This window comes from Dendropsophus ebraccatus, chromosome 6 (genome assembly GCF_027789765.1).
Source record: "Dendropsophus ebraccatus isolate aDenEbr1 chromosome 6, aDenEbr1.pat, whole genome shotgun sequence".
Taxonomy (NCBI): domain Eukaryota; kingdom Metazoa; phylum Chordata; class Amphibia; order Anura; family Hylidae; genus Dendropsophus; species Dendropsophus ebraccatus.
The window spans coordinates 18594770-18614722 of NC_091459.1; the positions used below are offsets into that span (position 1 = coordinate 18594770).

General features: G+C 44.5%; 1 protein-coding gene across 1 annotated transcript in view; it reads left to right on the forward strand.

The window, feature by feature from the left end:
- The window catches only part of LOC138795177 (collagen alpha-1(XIX) chain-like), a 384669-nt gene that overhangs the window by 72713 nt on the left and 292003 nt on the right, over positions 1–19953 (forward strand). Inside the window, exon 3 of the mRNA XM_069974170.1 lies at positions 18298–18366. Within this exon, the coding sequence (XP_069830271.1) occupies positions 18298–18366 (69 nt within the window). The remainder of the gene's footprint in view (positions 1–18297; positions 18367–19953) is intronic.

The window sequence follows — 19953 nt, forward strand, 5'->3', positions numbered from 1 at the left end:
ATGGCTGGGTCCACACACCCAGGCTATGTTGACACACTGTGGAAATTTAGTGGATGGCCGCCATTTTTTGGCAAATAATGGCCGTTATTTCATATCAACAGCTGATGTTTTAAAATAACCAATTATTTTCCATTAAATGACGGGCATCCACTAAATTTCAACAGTGTGTGAACATAGCCTTTCTGTGTTTTCAATCCACTTCTGGTTTTGGTTGCAATATGAGGACCAAAATACTGAGCAAAAATACTGTGTGTGAACATAGCCTATACCTGTATAAAACTTGTCTGTCTTCTTTATGCACTAAAATCTCTTTATTAACATTTATAAACATTTCCTTGGTGAAAGGTGTCACCTAGGCGGGGCTTCAAGGCAGTTGGCCATCTCTCATGGTAGGAGGAGCAACAGCCGTGAAGCCCCGCTTAGATGATGCTCTCAACTGATGAAATGAAGCGATTTTAGAGCAGAGAGAAGATACAGGCAAGTTTTATACAGGTATATAACAAATGTGCAGCATCTAAACTTGTGGGTGATGCACATAGATTAAAGTGGTGACAATATCACTTTAAGTAACGCGAGTGGTGAAAGGTCTTGAATTTATAGCACTCCAGCTACTACAAAACCAAAACTCCCCTCATCCACTGCAGGTCACTGGTAGGGTAATTTGGGAAGTCACAAGAAAAAGACAACTTCAGTATACTGTCTGGATGCTAAGCTTACATGTTATTATAGGTTAGTTACTATATACAGCGCAGGACGACGGTGTCCAGATGCAGGGAACTAATATAAAATAGTCTGCTGACTCCATTAAAGGGGTACTTTTTTTCTTTCAAATCAGCTGGTTTTAGAAAGTTATATAGATTTGTAATTTACTTCTATTTAAAAATATAAAGTCTTCCAGTACTTATCAGCTGCTGTATGTCATGCAGGAAGTGTTTGGGTTCTTTCCAGTCTGACACAGAGCTCTCTGCTGCCACCTCTGTCCATTTCAGGAACTGTCCACAAAAGGAGAGGTTTTCTATGGGGATTTGCTACTGCTCTGGACAGTTTCTGTCTTGGACAGAGGTGGCAGCAGAGAGCAATGTGTCAGACTGGAGAGAATACACCACTTCCTGCAGGTCATACAGCAGCTGATAGGTACTGGAAGACTGGAAATAATAGTAGTTTACAAATACATGTAACTTTCTGAAACCAGTTCATTTAAAAGGAAAAAAAAACCACTTGATAACCACTTTAAATAATGTGACCTATATTTTCTGTATGTTTTTCTTTGAGCAGACCATTTGGGTGATCATTTTATTGCACTTTCACTGTATGTTTGGATGCTGATAGCTGTAGAGTATAAATTATGTTGTTATTATAATGGAATTTAATGTATGTAGACCCTTAAAAATTATCTAAATTGATAAAAAAAAACAAAAAAAAAACAAATAGAATTTGATATATTGACTGACTTATCTATATGTAGTTGCTAGGACTGTACAGGAATGAAAGCTCACAATGAAATGTAACTTTTTACTAAATCACAGAGAAAATGGTGGATTGTGGGTGATTTTCTGTGGGGGCAGTGAAGCCATTGTCCAGTATACCAAGTAACTAGTAGCTGGGTGTGCATTATAGGAAGTCACTGGGTGCTGGGTGTATATTATAGGAAGTCACTGGGTGCTGGGTGTGCATTATAGGAAGTCACTGGGTGCTGGGTGTATATTATAGGAAGTCACTGGGTGCTGGGTGTATATTATAGGAAGTCACTGGGTGCTGGGTGTATATTATAGGAAGTCACTGGGTGCTGGGTGTGTATTATAGGAAGTCACTGGGTGTGTATTATAGGAAGTCACTGGGTGCTGGGTGTGCATTATAGGAAGTCACTGGGTGCTGGGTGTGCATTATAGGAAGTCACTGGGTGCTGGGTGTGCATTATAGGAATTCACTGGTTGCTGGGTGTGCATTATAGGAAGTCACTGGGTGCTGGGTGTGCATTATAGGAAGTCACTGGGTGCTGGGTGTGTATTATAGGAATTCACTGGGTGCTGGGTGTACATTATAGGAAGTCATTGGGTGCTGAGTGTGCATTATAGGAATTCACTGGGTGCTGGGTGTGCATTATAGGAAGTCACTGGGTGCTGGGTGTATATTATAGTAAGTCACTGGGTGCTGGGTGTGCATTATAGGAAGTCACTGGGTGCTGGGTGTGCATTATAGGAAGTCACTGGGTGTTGGGTGTGCATTATAGGAGGTCACTGGGTGCTGGGTGTGTATTATACAGGGCTCCAGACTAAAAAATTTACCTAGGAGCCATTGGCTCCTAACCTGAAAAATGTAGGCGCCAAATAGAATATTTGGTCGCCAACATTTTAAACCATGTAAAATTAATGTTATGTTACATGGGACTTACTGTGTGCAGAGGCCGCGGCAGCATCCTCCTCCTTTAGATTCTTTCTTTTCTTAGTTTGAAAATGTTCAACATGGAAACTTGCAACTTGACAACCATATCCAGTCTGACAACCATATCCAGTCTGACAACCATATCCAGTCTGACAACCATATCCAGTCTGACTCAGTACTTCAGCCTCACTTGGCTAGCCTTTTAATGAGGCTTACTCTTCTGAACTTGAACTTAAAGGGAACCTGTCGACCCCTGTGCCGGGGTGACAGGCTCCCAACCCCCCTATACTCACCTCATCGCGCCGGGTCCCGCTTCTGAAGATGGTCGGGTCACGGAGATCTCAGCCGCTGCAGCCCGGCGTGCGCTGAGAGATGAGTCCAACGCTCATAGAGAATGACGGGAGAGTCCAGCGCTCCATCATTCTCTATGAGCGTTGGACTCATCTCTCAGTGTGCGCGCCGGGCTGCAGCGGCTGAGATCTCCGTGACCCGACCACCTCCAGAAGCGGGACCCGGCGCGATGAGGTGAGTATAGGGGGTTCTAACGGGGGGTTGGGAGCCTGTCACCCCGGCACCGGGGGTGACAGGTTCCCTTTAAAAGCTTGCAACAGTCTATACATACTGAGCTAGACTTATGACTGCAGCCATAGTGACCCCCCACAAGATGTGTATATAGATAGATATATCTCTCACCTAGTGACTAATGCAAGTGACCCCCTACAATACAGACACCTGAGGGGCCCTGATAATAATAATTGTGCATATATCTATCTCCCAGTGTCTGCAGCCAGTTTGCCCTACACTTATAGATGGCCCCCTCCCCTTATAGATGACCCCCTCCTTTTATAGATGACCCCCTCTACCCCATTATAGATGCCCCCTCTCCCCCCCATTATAGATGCCCCCTCTTCTCCCCCCCTTATAGATACCCCCTCCCCTTATAGATGACCCCCTCCTTTTATAGATGACCCCCTCTACCCCCATTATAGATGCCCCCTCCTCCCCCCATTATAGATGCCCCCTTCTCCCCCCATTATAGATGCCCCCTCTTCTCCCCCCCTTATAGATACCCCCTCCCCTTATAGATGACCCCCTCCCCTTATAGATGACCCCCTCTATCCCCATTATAGATGCCCCCTCCTCCCCCCCATTATAGATGCCCCCTCCTCCCCCCCCATTATAGATGCCCCCTCCTCCCCCCCCATTATAGATGCCCCCTCCTGCTCCCCATTATAGATGCCCCCTCTTCTCCCCCCCTTGAATATGGCCCCTCTTCTCCCCCCATTATAGATGCCCCCCCTTCTCTTCCCCCCATTATAGATGCCCCCCTTTCCTTTATGCTAAGCAGTATTTAAAAAAACAAACACACAAACTCACCTGACAACCCGCTCCCCCGGCGATCCTCTTCTTCTTCGGACGCGGTCCCCGGCTGATGCGCGGCTGCCGGGGGTGTCCCGTCCTATCCCCGGCAGCGCGGCGCGTCAGTGAGCTCCCTGTACGCCGGGGCTGTGACTTCTGACACAGGAAGCGTCTCTGACGCGCGCTTCCTGTGCCGGAAGTCAGGGCCCCAGGCAGCTCACTGATGCGCCGCGCTGCCGGGGATAGGACGGGACACCCCCGGCAGCCGCGCATCAGCCGGGGACCCGGACTTAAAGAGACAGCGCGCCGCCGCCGGGGCCAGTCGCAAATGGCGCCCAGATTAATAAATCTGGGCGCCATTTGCAAAATATCAGTCGCATTGGCGACCATTTTGGTCGCCATCTGGAGCCCTGTTATAGGAAGTCACTGGGTGCTGGGTGTGCCTTATAGGAAGTCACTGGGTGCTGGGTGTGCATTATAGGAAGTCACTGGGTGCTGGGTGTGCATTATAGAAAGTCACTGGGTGTTGGGTGTGCATTATAGGAAGTCACTGGGTGCAGGGTGTGCATTATAGGAAGTCACTGGGTGCTGGGTGTGTATTATGCCAAGTAACTGGGTGCTGGGTGTATATTATAGGAAGTGACTGGGTGTTGGGTGTGCATTATAGGAAGTCACTGGGTGCTGGGTGTGCATTATAGGAAGTCACTGGGTGCTGGGTGTGCATTATAGGAAGTCACTGGGTGCTGGGTGTGTATTATGCCAAGTAACTGGGTGCTGGGTGTATATTATAGGAAGTGACTGGGTGTTGGGTGTGCATTATAGGAAGTCACTGGGTGCTGGGTGTGCATTATAGGAAGTCACTGGGTGCTGGGTGTGTATTATGCCAAGTAACTGGGTGCTGGGTGTATATTATAGGAAGTGACTGGGTGTTGGGTGTACATTATAGGAAGTCACTGGGTGCTGGGTGTGCATTATAGGAAGTCACTGAGTGCTGGGTGTGCATTATAGGAAGTCACTGGGTGCTGGGTGTGCATTATAGGAAGTCACTGAGTGCTGGGTGTGCATTATAGGAAGTCACTGGGTGCTGGGTGTGCATTATAGGAAGTCACTGGGTGCTGGGTGTGCATTATAGGAAGTCACTGGGTGTTGGGTGTGCATTATAGGAAGTCACTGGGTGCTGGGTGTGCCTTATAGGAAGTCACTGGGTGCTGGGTGTGCCTTATAGTAAGTCACTGGGTGCTGGGTGTGCATATAGGAAGTCACTGGGTGCTGGGTGTGTATTATAGGAAGTCACTGGGTGCTGGGTGTGTATTATAGGAAGTCACTGGGTGCTGGGTGTGCATTATAGGAAGTCACTGGGTGCTGGGTGTGCATTATAGGAAGTCACTGGGTGCTGGGTGTGCATTATACCAACTCACTGGGTGCTGGGTGTACATTATAGGAAGTCACTGGGTGCTGGGTGTGCATTATAGGAAGTCACTGGGTGCTGGGTGTGTATATAGGAAGTCACTGGGTGCTGGGTGTGTATTATAGGAAGTCACTGGGTGCTGGGTGTGTATTATAGGAAGTCACTGGGTGCTGGGTGTGCATTATAGGAAGTCACTGGGTGCTGGGTGTGCATTATAGGAGGTCACTGGGTGCTGGGTGTGTATTATAGGAAGTCACTGGGTGCTGGGTGTATATTATAGGAAGGTGCTGGGTGCTGGGTGTACATTATAGGAAGTCACTGGGTGCTGGGTGTATATTATAGGAAGTCACTGGTAGCTGGGTGTGCATTATAGGAAGTCACTGGGTGCTGGGTGTGCCTTATAGGAAGTCACTGGGTGCTGGGTGTGCCTTATAGGAAGTCACTGGGTGCTGGGTGTACATTATAGGAAGTAACTGGGTGCTGGGTGTGCATTATAGGAAGTCACTGGGTGCTGGGTGTGCATTATAGGAAGTCACTGGGTGCTGGGTGTACATTATAGGAAGTAACTGGGTGCTGGGTGTGCATTATAGGAAGTCACTGGGTGCTGGGTGTGTATATAGGAAGTCACTGGGTGCTGGATGTGTATATAGGAAGTCACTGGGTGATGGATGTGTATATAGGAAGTCACTGGGTGCTGGGTGTGTATATAGGAAGTCACTGGGTGCTGGGTGTGCATTATAGGAAGTCACTGGGTGCTGGGTGTGCATTATAGGAAGTCACTGGGTGTTGGGTGTGCATTATAGGAAGTCACTGGGTGCTGGGTGTGCATTATAGGAAGTCACTGGGTGCTGGGTGTGCATTATAGGAAGTCACTGGGTGTTGGGTGTGCATTATAGGAAGTCACTGGGTGTTGGGTGTGCATTATAGGAAGTCGCTGGGTGTAGATTATAGGAAGTCACTGGGTTCTAGGTGTAGATTATAGAAAGTCGCTGGGTGTGCCTTATAGGAAGTCACTGGGTGCTGGGTGTGCCTTATAGGAAGTCACTGGGTGCTGGGTGTGTATTATAGGAAGTCACTGGGTGCTGGGTGTGCATTATAGGAAGTCACTGGGTGCTGGGTGTGCATTATAGGAAGTCACTGGGTGCTGGGTGTGCATTATAGGAAGTCACTGGGTGCTGGGTGTGCATTATAGGAAGTCACTGGGTGCTGGGTGTGCATATAGGAAGTCACTGGGTGCTGGGTGTGTATTATAGGAAGTCACTGGGTGCTGGGTGTGTATTATAGGAAGTCACTGGGTGCTGGGTGTGCATTATAGGAAGTCACTGGGTGCTGGGTGTGCATTATAGGAAGTCACTGGGTGCTGGGTGTGCATTATACCAACTCACTGGGTGCTGGGTGTACATTATAGGAAGTCACTGGGTGCTGGGTGTGCATTATAGGAAGTCACTGGGTGCTGGGTGTGTATATAGGAAGTCACTGGGTGCTGGGTGTGTATATAGGAAGTCACTGGGTGCTGGGTGTGTATTATAGGAAGTCACTGGGTGCTGGGTGTGCATTATAGGAAGTCACTGGGTGCTGGGTGTGCATTATAGGAGGTCACTGGGTGCTGGGTGTGTATTATAGGAAGTCACTGGGTGCTGGGTGTATATTATAGGAAGGTGCTGGGTGCTGGGTGTACATTATAGGAAGTCACTGGGTGCTGGGTGTATATTATAGGAAGTCACTGGTAGCTGGGTGTGCATTATAGGAAGTCACTGGGTGCTGGGTGTGCCTTATAGGAAGTCACTGGGTGCTGGGTGTGCCTTATAGGAAGTCACTGGGTGCTGGGTGTACATTATAGGAAGTAACTGGGTGCTGGGTGTGCATTATAGGAAGTCACTGGGTGCTGGGTGTACATTATAGGAAGTAACTGGGTGCTGGGTGTGCATTATAGGAAGTCACTGGGTGCTGGGTGTGTATATAGGAAGTCACTGGGTGCTGGATGTGTATATAGGAAGTCACTGGGTGATGGATGTGTATATAGGAAGTCACTGGGTGCTGGGTGTGTATATAGGAAGTCACTGGGTGCTGGGTGTGCATTATAGGAAGTCACTGGGTGCTGGGTGTGCATTATAGGAAGTCACTGGGTGTTGGGTGTGCATTATAGGAAGTCACTGGGTGCTGGGTGTGCATTATAGGAAGTCACTGGGTGCTGGGTGTGCATTATAGGAAGTCACTGGGTGTTGGGTGTGCATTATAGGAAGTCACTGGGTGCTGGGTGTGCATTATAGGAAGTCACTGGGTGCTGGGTGTGCATTATAGGAAGTCACTGGGTGCTGGGTGTGCATTATAGGAAGTCACTGGGTGTTGGGTGTGCATTATAGGAAGTCGCTGGGTGTAGATTATAGGAAGTCACTGGGTTCTAGGTGTAGATTATAGAAAGTCGCTGGGTTTGCCTTATAGGAAGTCACTGGGTGCTGGGTGTGCCTTATAGGAAGTCACTGGGTGCTGGGTGTGTATTATAGGAAGTCACTGGGTGCTGGGTGTGCATTATAGGAAGTCACTGGGTGCTGGGTGTGCATTATAGGAAGTCACTGGGTGCTGGGTGTGCATTATAGGAAGTCACTGGGTGCTGGGTGTGCATTATAGGAAGTCACTGGGTGCTGGGTGTACATTATAGGAAGTCACTGGGTGCTGGGTGTGCATTATAGGAAGTCACTGGGTGCTGGGTGTGTATTATAGGAAGTCACTGGGTGCTGGGTGTGCATTATAGGAAGTCACTGGGTGCTGGGTGTGTATATAGGAAGTCACTGGGTGCTGGGTGTGTATATAGGAAGTCACTGGGTGCTGGGTGTGTATTATAGGAAGTCACTGGGTGCTGGGTGTGTATTATAGGAAGTCACTGGGTGCTGGGTGTGCATTATAGGAAGTCACTGGGTGCTGGGTGTGCATTATAGGAGGTCACTGGGTGCTGGGTGTGTATTATAGGAAGTCACTGGGTGCTGGGTGTATATTATAGGAAGGTGCTGGGTGCTGGGTTTACATTATAGGAAGTCACTGGGTGCTGGGTGTATATTATAGGAAGTCACTGGTAGCTGGGTGTGCATTATAGGAAGTCACTGGGTGCTGGGTGTGCCTTATAGGAAGTCACTGGGTGCTGGGTGTGCATTATAGGAAGTTACTGGGTGCTGGGTGTGCATTATAGGAAGTCACTGGGTGCTGGGTGTGTATATAGGAAGTCACTGGGTGCTGGATGTGTATATAGGAAGTCACTGGGTGATGGATGTGTATATAGGAAGTCACTGGGTGCTGGGTGTGTATATAGGAAGTCACTGGGTGCTGGGTGTGTATATAGGAAGTCACTGGGTGCTGGGTGTGTATATAGGAAGTCACCGGGTGCTGGGTGTGTATATAGGAAGTCACTGGGTGCTGGGTGTGTATATAGGAAGTCACTGGGTGCTGGGTGTGTATATAGGAAGTCGCTGGGTGCTGGGTGTGTATATAGGAAGTCGCTGGGTGCTGGGTGTGCATTATACATAGTCACTGGGTGCTGGGTGTGTATATAGGAAGTCACTGGGTGCTGGGTGTGCAGTATAGGAAGTCACTGGGTGCTGGGTGTGCATTATAGGAAGTCACTGGGTGCTGGGTGTGCAGTATAGGAAGTCACTGGGTGCTGGGTGTGCATTATAGGAAGTCACTGGGTGCTGGGTGTGCAGTATAGGAAGTCAGTGATTCGCTGATTTCCTTTTAGTACCCTCAACCAAATGTGTAAACAGAAAATAGCCTACAATGTTCTTACTATAGTTTTTAACCCCCAAACAAGTCTGAAAACAGATAGGAAATGTGCTAATATATCTCATACCAGCAATGGAAATATATTTACTAAACTGTGGTCCAGGATATAAAAATTTTGCAAACTTGAAATTTCTTTGTAAAAATAAGAAACATTGCCGCATACCGCCAGAGAAATCTTTTTACTCCTGCCATTTACACAAAGTTTGTAAGACATTGTATAAACTTTTCTGTGTGTTAATATTTGGCATAACAGTTCTATCTAGAAGTAAACTAAGTGTATCACACAGCTGCTTCAAAGAGAACTGTCATATAAATTGTCATAATATAACATGCTATATCAGCGGGAGGGAAGAATTGTGTGATGTTTCTCTATGGAAGCTGAATACATTTTATCACTTTACTCAAGCAAAAAAGAAAAACAAAAAACAGACATTCTTAAACCCCCAAAACTGCACGAGAAAGTATTCCATTACACACAACTTTTTGTTATTATTTTTTTTTTAAAACTGCCACTGCAATTTTTAATCCAAAGACAGAAGTGCATTCTCTTCTGGCTGAATCAGCTCGGCATCACTGCATCCCACTCTTGCTTTCTGGTTAGGTGGGCGATCAAGGTCGGGATGTAGCGATGCTGTGCAGAATTATCTAGAAATCTTTGTGTTTCTTAAAGAGATTTCAGATTGCTTCAGGTACAGTCCACAAGTACTGGAGCTATCTGCGATTTGAGTCGGAGATGCAGAAGCTGGCTGAGGGCCCTATTACACGGGGCGATTATCGTGCGAAAAATCGTTATATCGTTTGAATTTAAACGTTATTCGTTCTGTGTCATTGCAGGCAACGATCGAAAAATCATTCGTATGTTGTTGATCATTGATTTAGATCTGAACCTACAATTATCACTAATAGTTCGCTAATCGAGATGAGCAAACCTAGAGCATGCTGGAGTCCATCCGAACCCGAACTTTTGGCATTTGATTAGCGGTGGCTGCTGAACTTGGATAAAGCCCTAAGGCTATGTGGAAAACATGGATATAGTCATTGGCTGTATCCATGTTTTCCAGACAACCTTAGAGCTTTATCCAACTTCAGCAGCCCCAGCTAATCAAATGCAGATTGTTCGGGTTCGGATTGACTCGAACACGAACCCGGTTCGCTCATCTCTATTCGCTAATCGTTCGCTGAAATTCCATATTTGTTTGTTCAAGTTACGCATTTGTTTACTAATCGATCAGTGTAATTGCACATTGTTCATTGTTTTCCTGGGATCAGGGTCCTATTACACGGATCGATTTTTAACAATTAATAACGAACGATAAATGATCGCAAACGAGATTGTTTATCGTTAACCTGAAATCGTTCACCATATTACACGTAAAGATAATTGTTAGTTACGATGGTTTCCACGATCGTTATTGCGATTGTTACTATGATTGTTTATTCCTTCTGATCCCAGCAAAACAATGGACAATGTGCAATTACATTGAACGATTAGTGAACAAATGCGGAACTTGAGCGAACGAATGTGGAATTACAGCGCACGATTAGCAAACGATTAACGATCAACGGCATATGAGCGATTTTTCGATCATTGTCTGCAACTACACAAAACAATTATCGTTTAAATTTAAATGATTTTTCGATGTTTCGCATGATAATCGTCCCGTATAATAGGACCCTTAGAAGGAGTAAATGATCATAGTAACAATCCCAATAAAGGTCCTATTCCATGGAACGGTTATCGGCCGTATTTGGGCGATATCGGCCGTTATGGACGATAATCGTCTTGTGGAATAGGAGGCAACGTTCAGCTGACATCGTTTATGCCGGCTGATTGTTGAAGTCATTTGTCTTTCAACATGTTGAAAGACAAACGACTTGTAAAGCAGCGATCTGCTGCCAATGCTCCGCGGAATAGGAGCGGCGGCAGCAGACCACTGCTATACCCTATGGGCTGCCCGGACGATCAGCGATCACCCGGGCAGCCCCCCGCAGCTCCCCCTAACTCTCCCCGGACTCGCCCGCTCGCTGCTGCCGAGTGAAATAGCGGCAGCAGCAAGCGGAAAACAAGGAGCAAACAAGGGCTGAAAGTGCTCGTTTGCTCCTCAGAGTCGGGCCATGGAATACGATCTTTATGATCGTAGTAACTATTGTAACTAACGAAAATCGTTCTGTGTAATATGCTGAACGATTTCAGGTTAATGATAAACAATCTCGTTTCCGATTGTTTAACGTTAGTCGTTAATCATTAAAAATTGCTCCGTTTTTAATAGGACCCTCAGAGAATTGTGAACAGCCAAAGCTTGCTTCCCCAGGTCCCAGCCACTGAGGGACGTCACAGCTCAGCCACCACCTACAGGAGCAGAGAGCGTTGGTTGGTAGCCCAAGCAATTAGCTGTCAAGAATAGGGACAAAGAACCTAGCACTGCTTCAAAAGCAAGCAATTTTGCTAATAAAAAGCATTTGCAAAATTGCTTACTTTTGCATCCAAGAAATAAAAAAATGTTAGGAGGAAAGAACACCATTTATTACCGACAGGCCTTTATAACACGTTAAAGGGGTTGTTCACTAATTTAATTTTTTTTCTTTTGAACCAACTGGAGTCAGAAAGGGCCAAAGATTTGTAATTTACTTCTATTAAAAAATCTCAAGTCTTTGAGTACTTATTAGCTGCTGGATGTCCTGCAGGAAGTGGTGTACTCTTTCCAGTCTGACACAGTGCTCTTTGCTGCCACCTCTGCCCATGTCAGAAACTGTCACAAAACTACCTTTTGGCGTTAAATGACAGCTGTAAAAAAATAAATAAAAAATTGCTGTCATTTCGACATTGTATGAACATAGCCTTACACATTTAGTAGGTGTTTGACATTTCACTGCACTCAATGATGGGAAACAACCAGGAAAAAGTAGCATGGCTTGATGTGAAAGGGTCCTGCCAAAAATGCAACAAAATGTTGGTGCTCAATTTGGGTGAAAGTGAACCAACTAGTGGGGGGCCTAAATATAGACCTCAATAGGTAGTAAGACCATGGCACTCTTTAAATTATGCAAAGAAGTGACAATTTATTGTACAGTGAAAATATAAACGATTTTACTCTGACCGTTATGATAAGTACATGAGAGCAAGAGACCATGTGAGCAATGTTTCGGTCCAGCCAGGACCTTCCTCAGGCCGTGGGGTTTTTGTCCAGTAAAGGAGAAGGAGAAGAATCGGTGGTCACTGGACAGAGACCCCACGGCCTGAGGAAGGTCCTATCTGGACCGAAATGTTGCTCACATGGTCTCTTGCTCTCATGTACTTATCATAACGGTCGGAGTAAAGTTGGTTATATTTTCACTGTACAATAAATTTTCACTTGTTTGCATGATTTAAAGAGGACCTGTCACCCCCCATGCCGGGGTGACAGGCTCTCGACCCCCAGCTAGATCCCCTTATAGCTACCGCATGTTGCCGAGTCCTGCTGCCGTAGCCGGTCCCGGGACGGAGATATCCCGGTGAGAAGCCGGCGCGCGGGCTGTGGAGATGGGTCCAGCGTCCATACAGAATGAATGGAGCCGGACTCATCTCTGCTGCGTGCCCACGGCTCCATTCATTCTCTATGGACGCCGGACCCATCTCCACAGCGCGCGCGCCGGCTTCTCATGAGCGCGCCGGATATCTCTGTCCGGGGACCGGCTACGGCAGCAGGATTCGGCGACATGCGGTAACTATAAGAGGATCTAGCCGGAGGTCGGGAGCCTGTCACCCCGACTCGGGGGGTGACAGGTCTCCTTTAAAGAGTCTTACTACCTATACTAGTATCTTGGTTGAAGAACCTGTTGACCACTGAGCACCTACCCCAGTGGGAAGAGGTGTGCAGCACTGATCCAAAGAATAAATATAGACCTGAAAACCTGAAAGATGCTCCCAATTTATTAAACAGCAGGAACCATATTGTAAAATCTTTTACCTTTCCAAACTGGTTAGTTTGAGAGTTAGATAGTATTAAGAAAAAAAAACTTTTTGTACCAAAATTTGCATCAACAAATTCATAATGAATCCACAATAAATTCTATATAATTCAGTCAAGATTTGATACTATGCTTAATAATAATAATAATAATAATAATAATAATAATACTTTTATTTGTTTAGCGCCAACTGATTCCGCAATTCGTCATTTTTTTTCCCTATCCCCATTAGTACTCACAATCTAAATTTGCCTATGTTTTTTAGCCCTAGTGGGGACAGGAACTCAAATTGATGTGAATTGACTGTGAATTTGCAGCCGTGGTTTTAGTGCCTGCAGAAACCCCACAATATATTTATCTTATTCGAGCATACCCTTCTGCATGTGTAACATATGCAAAACAAAATGTTAAAGGGGTTATCCAGCACTACTAAAAAAAATGGCCACTTTCTACCAGAGACAGCACAGATCTTGTCTCCAATTTTGTAACTCAGTTCTATTGATGTAACTGGAGTTTAAATTGCTACGTCTCAGGGCCGCTCAGCCACTCAGTAAAGGAGGCGGGATCCGAGCGGACTTCAAACGGATCCCGCCTCCTTCACTGAGTGGCTGAGCGACCCTGAGACGTAGCGTCTCGGGCGGCGTCAGACACCAGGAAGCGGCCGGGAACCGGGGACCGGAGCGCCGCGATGAGAGACCCGCCGCTGGAACTGGGGAGGACGTCTTTTATTTCAGCCACCTCCTCCCCAGTCCCCCCCAAAAAGTGCCCCCACACTGGATAACCCCTTTAAGCCAGCCTGTTTCAATGGGCCTCAAGAGGGCAGGCCTGTGTGCTGGTGATGTCACAGAGGGGCGGGGCATGCTGCGGCGCTGTTGGAGGGGCTAACTGTTGCCGTGAAGCCCTGTCCACTTAACACAATCTGCAGATAATAAAAGATCACTTTTTACTTGAACAAGCAGCATGATGTATGATATAAAAAAGGTATGAAAATTGCTAAATTTACCCATTACACCTGTGTAGAGAAGTCAGAATGCAAAAAGGGGGTGACAGGGTCACTTTAAAGAATTTGGCCCAAATTCCATATGGTTCACTGAAGATGTTTTACTGTGAATCTGCCTCAGTGGACTTAGTACCTGCAGAATTTCTGGATAGAAACCCCACAGTAATATTATCCAATCTGTGTAACATATGCAAAATATATAAAACCTCATTACAGAGTCTGTAGTGAAATGAAATGTAAGGAAATCGAGACTAAGTCAGTAGGCACTAGAGCATAGTAAATTGAAAACAAATACCCTCTTTGGTTAAAGGATAAAAGAATAAACTATTCCCTTTATCTACAGGAAGCTCAAATTGGGTTGAATGTTCCAATGATAGTATTATCCATGTAATCCATTCCCATTTTTTATGCGTGATGTAATTACATGGAAGTATAATTATAGACTTTTTTTTTTTCTCTTGCTAAAATGCTTACACACAAAAAGAGGTTTATTAATACTTTACTAGAATTGCTTTAACTATGAAAAAAAAAATTCTGTGGCATAAGTGTGACATAATTAAGTAATAATTCACTTAGAACAGGGTGTTCTACTAGTATTCTGTTGTCTGGGGAATTGCATTTGTTAAAAGTTAAGTATGTTTTAATTTGCTTTTATGTTCTTTTCAGTATGTTTTTTTTTTCTAGCTCCCCTGGTATCTACATTAATTAGTGCATGAAGTTTCATTCAATCAAAACTATATTTCTTAAATATAATAACTACATTTTTTTTTTTTTTTTTTCGGGCTGTGTTGTTTCCGAGTAAAATAAGCTGCTTCTTTTAAAGGGGAATTATCAGCAGTTTAGACGAATCTATTATAGCGCCAGGGATGCTGAGGAGGAAGGTTTGTGTGTTACCCTCCTCCTCTGCACCGCTCCTGCGCTGTTAGTCGGAGTAATCTTCACTCAGGTGCACTGTTAGGAGCAATGTAGCAGGTGGGCCGGATGAAGTGGCAGTGCTCCTTAGGCTATGTTCACACAATGTCAAAAATAGAGAAATTTTGATATTTTAAAAAACATCCGTTTTTGTCGCGATTTAACTGACTGCAATGGCAATGCATTGAAGTCAATGGGAAGACGGATGTCTAATGCACACAATGCATTGAATAACGGACGTTTTTACCGCGGACGTCAAAATAATGAAAATGATCGTTATTTTCAGACGTCTATTGCAAACAGTGGACATTTTTTATTAGTTGTTCACGCACAGTTTTTCTTTTGTCACCGTTCTTTCTCTTTTTTTACTAAATTCAATGGACTTTTCAATTAAGCCGCATCCAAAGTCCAATTAGTAACCCCAAACTAGAATAATGTACACACACCATTCATTGCACTAAGGGGAGGCTAGACAGCTGAATAACGTCCGTTATTTTGGACTCAAAATGACGGACGTTATTTTAAACGGAGCTGAAAAAACATTGTGTGAACATAGCCATACAGAGCACTGGAGCGAAGATTACTCTGACTAACAGTGCAGGAACGGCGTCAAGGAGGAAGGTAACACACATACAAGAAGCTGTTGGCCAATCTGCATTGTGGGAAAGGCTGCTGTACTGTATCGTACTGTGGCTGCTCTCCCAGGGTCATGGTCAATACTGCATAGTATCATGGAGGAGACGGCACTTCTGTGGTGCTGGTGGCGGGATGGCATCCCAGACATAGTGAATAAGGAAATCCCGGCACACATCTAGTGAAGTTATGCTTGTTTTATTGTGTGCAAAACATCAAGTACAGGAGGACGCTTTACGGCATATAGTCTTCATCAGCAAATGGTCAATGCTGCAGGCACAAGCTCTGCACCTTCCAGTCCTCCAACTAGGGACTATACTATTAAATGGCATCTTTATTTTCATATAGTGCGACACATAAGGTATCTTGTCTTTAAAAAGTTTACTACTTTATATTAGTTACGCTATATAGGTTGTTTATGTCGGTCTTTTTTTCTTGGTCTAAATTTGAATTCCACTTGGCAATTGGCTAGGGTTGGTTATTTTTCTATATGCGAGAAGGACACCTATGGCTGCATTGATAGCTCTGATTTTCCTTGATCCCTTTTTAAGTCATTCTACTCATTATTGCGGCCTGATGTGAATACTGGCTTAATGTTGGTGAGGATGAAATTTTCTGGACGTTCTTTGGGATGCTTTATGACTTCCTGGGTTATTTACTACTCTGCATTGTAATTTTCACAAGCCTACCATCTCTGGTAAAATGTGTCAGTATTCCAAATTTTTTTTTTTTTTTTGTGAAGGTAATGGTTCTCAATGGCATTTTATAACATAACAGCCATTGGTGCATTTACATGGAACGATTACCATTCTAATTTTCACGATAATGATCGCATTTAAGCAATAATCCTGTAAACACAGTGAACGATCAAACGACGAGCGAGAAATCGTTCATTTTCATCTTTCAACATGTTCTCAAAACGTCGTTGGTCGTTCACTAAAAATTCGCAGATCGCTTCGTGTAAACAGTCTTTCACAGATTCATCCTATGTGTGAGATAGACCTAAGCGATCTTAAAACGATCGAAATAACGATTTTTCCAAACGATATATTGTTCTGTCTAAACGCTGATGGTTATAAAAAAAACACATTGTTACTTCGAAATCGTTAATCATTCAATTGGGCGAATTATCGCTTTGTGTAAATGCAGCCTTAGACATGATTATTCGACCCTTTTTGAAACTTTTTGAACAACTTTTCCCTTATATCTTTGCAATAGAATCCAAATTTCTCTGTCCTTGTCTCTGTGTTTGTAGTCGATCAATTGCTGTGTATTAAAAATCCAAGAAGCCCTGCTACTAATGACATACTGGCTAGTAGATTTACAGCAGCTTGGTAATATAACTGTATTAAAGTGGTGATGACTGTCAATAATTGTTCTCTCTACCTCACTGTGATAAGGCTGCAGCATTCATGGAGGCTGCACTACCAAGTGTATAGAAACAGACATTAGGGAAGGCTCAGTATCGGTATCGGCTGCGCTGCTCCTTAATACTGACAGTCAACGTAAGGCTTTGTTCTCACAATTACTTTTTTTTTAGCTGTTTGACTCCAAATAATCGCCATCATTATACAAATAATGGTCTTCATTATAATATAACGGCTGTTTGGCATCAAGCAGCCAAAATAAAAACATTGTGGGGATATAGCCTTTATTGAACAGCCATTGTTTAACGTTATTTGTTGTTGTTAAGTGATAGCTGTACAATAAAAATGGGCGTCATTTTAACAGTGTGTGAGCATAGCCTAAAAATAAAAAATAAAAAAATGTAAATAAAGTTAAAAAAAAAAATAAAAGTATGATATTTCAACCTGCAATTGATATGGGAAGATTAATATGGTGAAGTGTATGGTGAGGTTCTCAGACCAATACTATTTCCCAGAGAATTCTGTTACTTAGAGTCTTATACATCATGGAGACGCAGCAGAAAGCTCGAATAAGGTATAGCAGTATGTGGCAGTGAGTGCGTAGAATGGGTGCTCAGACAGTCATTTCTCCCCCCCCAAAAAATGGTGGAGGTACACTTTAACCTCTCCCCGCCGCTGCACTGTAAATTAACATTGCTGCAGCCTATGCCTTATGCTGCAGCGACATTAATTTACGATTGAGGATAACACAGGCGCAGAAGCTGCACCTGTGTAATCCGCGGTGGATCCCGGCTATCAGTGATAGCCGGGGACCCGCCGCAACCCTTAGCACTGGAGCCGCGCTCCGGTGCTGAAAGCTTACCCTATAGATACTGCAGTCAGCACGACCGCAGCGTCTAGAGGGCTCCTAACAGAGAATTCTCCCTCTAAAGAGGGAGAGTTCTCTGTCCGGTGTCCATCGGGGCTCTGCGAAGTGATCGCAGAGACCCGATGGTAGCCATAGAAACTAGAAGCCTCAGGCTTCCGGTTTCCTGGCTACGGGGGCCGGCGGGGGGAGGGAGGTAAGGCGCCGTGCCCAAGGCTTTGCGCTCATGAGCTCTGCCCCATCCCCTCTCACCCCTGCTGCTGTCACAAGATTGCAACAGCGGCAGGGCACAGAGGAGAGGACGCAGACATAGGGACATCAGCTTATGCAATCATTATGATCCCATAAGCTGATGTCCAAAAATGACCTGGGCATTGATGCAACAATGACCCCAGGTCGTGAAAGGGTTAATAACAGGGATTCCTAAATCCTACCAGAGAGCAATTTCTTGAACATTCTGAGAACTCTAAGTTTTCTTTTGGTTTTCAGTTTCTTAGTCATTTCCAAGTCAATTTTTGTCAACTGAGGCATAATATATTCGACATAATCCGTTATTTGAGCCTGTTCTTTAAAATCATTTTTCAAACTGCTCAGCTTGCCAATGCTCACCTCAAAGCAGAGTAACATTTTTGTTGTTTTGTTTTTACAGTGTGCCCAGTCCTAAGAATTCATGGATCTAACAATAGACATGGTTATATAGACACCATCGATGTATCAGGTATGTACTATTTTAAGGTTTAAAGCTATGAATACCTTAAACATATATAAATACATTTTTTAGAAACATTTTAGGAACAGATGAGGGGAAGGTGGTTATACAGATGTAGGAAGGATGGCACTTCCCTTGGTCCGTGGTGCTCGGGGCAATAGTGTCCAGACAAATAGTAGAGAAGACCCGTTACTCACCAAATACATTCTGCCTTTATTGGCGTGCATACAGCATCAGGTACTGTAAGGATGTGTTTCGGCCAAGCATGAACTTCCTTAGCTTATTGGTAGTAGCACTACCACTAAGCTGATGAAGGCCATGCTTTTATAGACGAGCACTAATAATAATCATGATCTTCATTAGCAGTTGTCTATATAGCGAGATTGTCGCCTTCCCCTGATATGTTCACAAAAGGGGGAACATAGCCAAACTTTGCATATCTTTCTATTATAAGTTTTTTTCTGTGGGTTCCACAGAATGTGTGTGAATGTTTTTAAATTTGCTAATCTATGCCCCAAACCATGGAATACTTTCGATAGAAAAAATATGCAAGGTGGATGCAATAGAAAGACAGCACTCCGGTCTTCATATAAGATACATAACTTTTATTCCAAAGCATTAAAAAATTCCAAATATAGAGTTAAAGTACCAAAAATGTATATCGTCATGGCTGAAAAAACATAGTTCACCAACTCATTTTGGCTGTTAAGGAGCCATGAGTAAGGCTTCTTGAAAACCAAAATGTGTTAGTCAACCTTGCTTTTTTTGCCTTGATGATATGCATTTTATGTACTGTAACTCCCATTTGAATTTTTTTAATGCTTGGTAATAAAAGTTATTTGTTTTATATGAAGACCTGAGTGCTGGCAAAAATGTCTTACTAAAACTGTGGAAAATCTAGCCATGCACTAGATGTGGATATATGGAGACTTGAATGGGTTTTAAAAGATTTTTGTTGTGTGCTTTTACAGTACAGCAGGAACTCCACTGAGCAGGAACACTTTGTTAACTTCACCCACAGCACCCACAGACTGGTTTGAATGGACACTGGCTTCACTGCATCCACACATCAGGATACTAATTGATTAACTTCTCCCACAGCACTAACAGACTAGTTTGAATAGACACTGCCTTCACAGCACCCACAGACTGGGACACCTATGGGTTAACTTCACCCACAGCACCCACAGATGGGTTTGAAGGACACTGGCTTCACAGCATCCACACACTGGATTCATTGGAGACTGGCTTCACATCGCTCACAAACTGGGATACCAATGGGTAAATCACCCACAGCACCCACAACCTGCGTTCACTGGACACTGACAACTTATCCCACACACTGAGGTACCAGTAGCACCCAAAGACATCCACCCACAATGGACTCTCCTATCATATCCTATCCTCTCTCCCTATCTCTCTCTATTTCTCTCCCGGCCTTGCACTAAATGCTTGTGGCAATCCATTTCTCCTTTGCACACACAGCCAAATTCCCCCCTCCAGGAAGTGGATTACATTAGATACAGGGTTAGTGGGATGTGGTGACATCACAGATGGGTTTGCAGATGATTAGATGGCTGCAAGGGATTTATCATT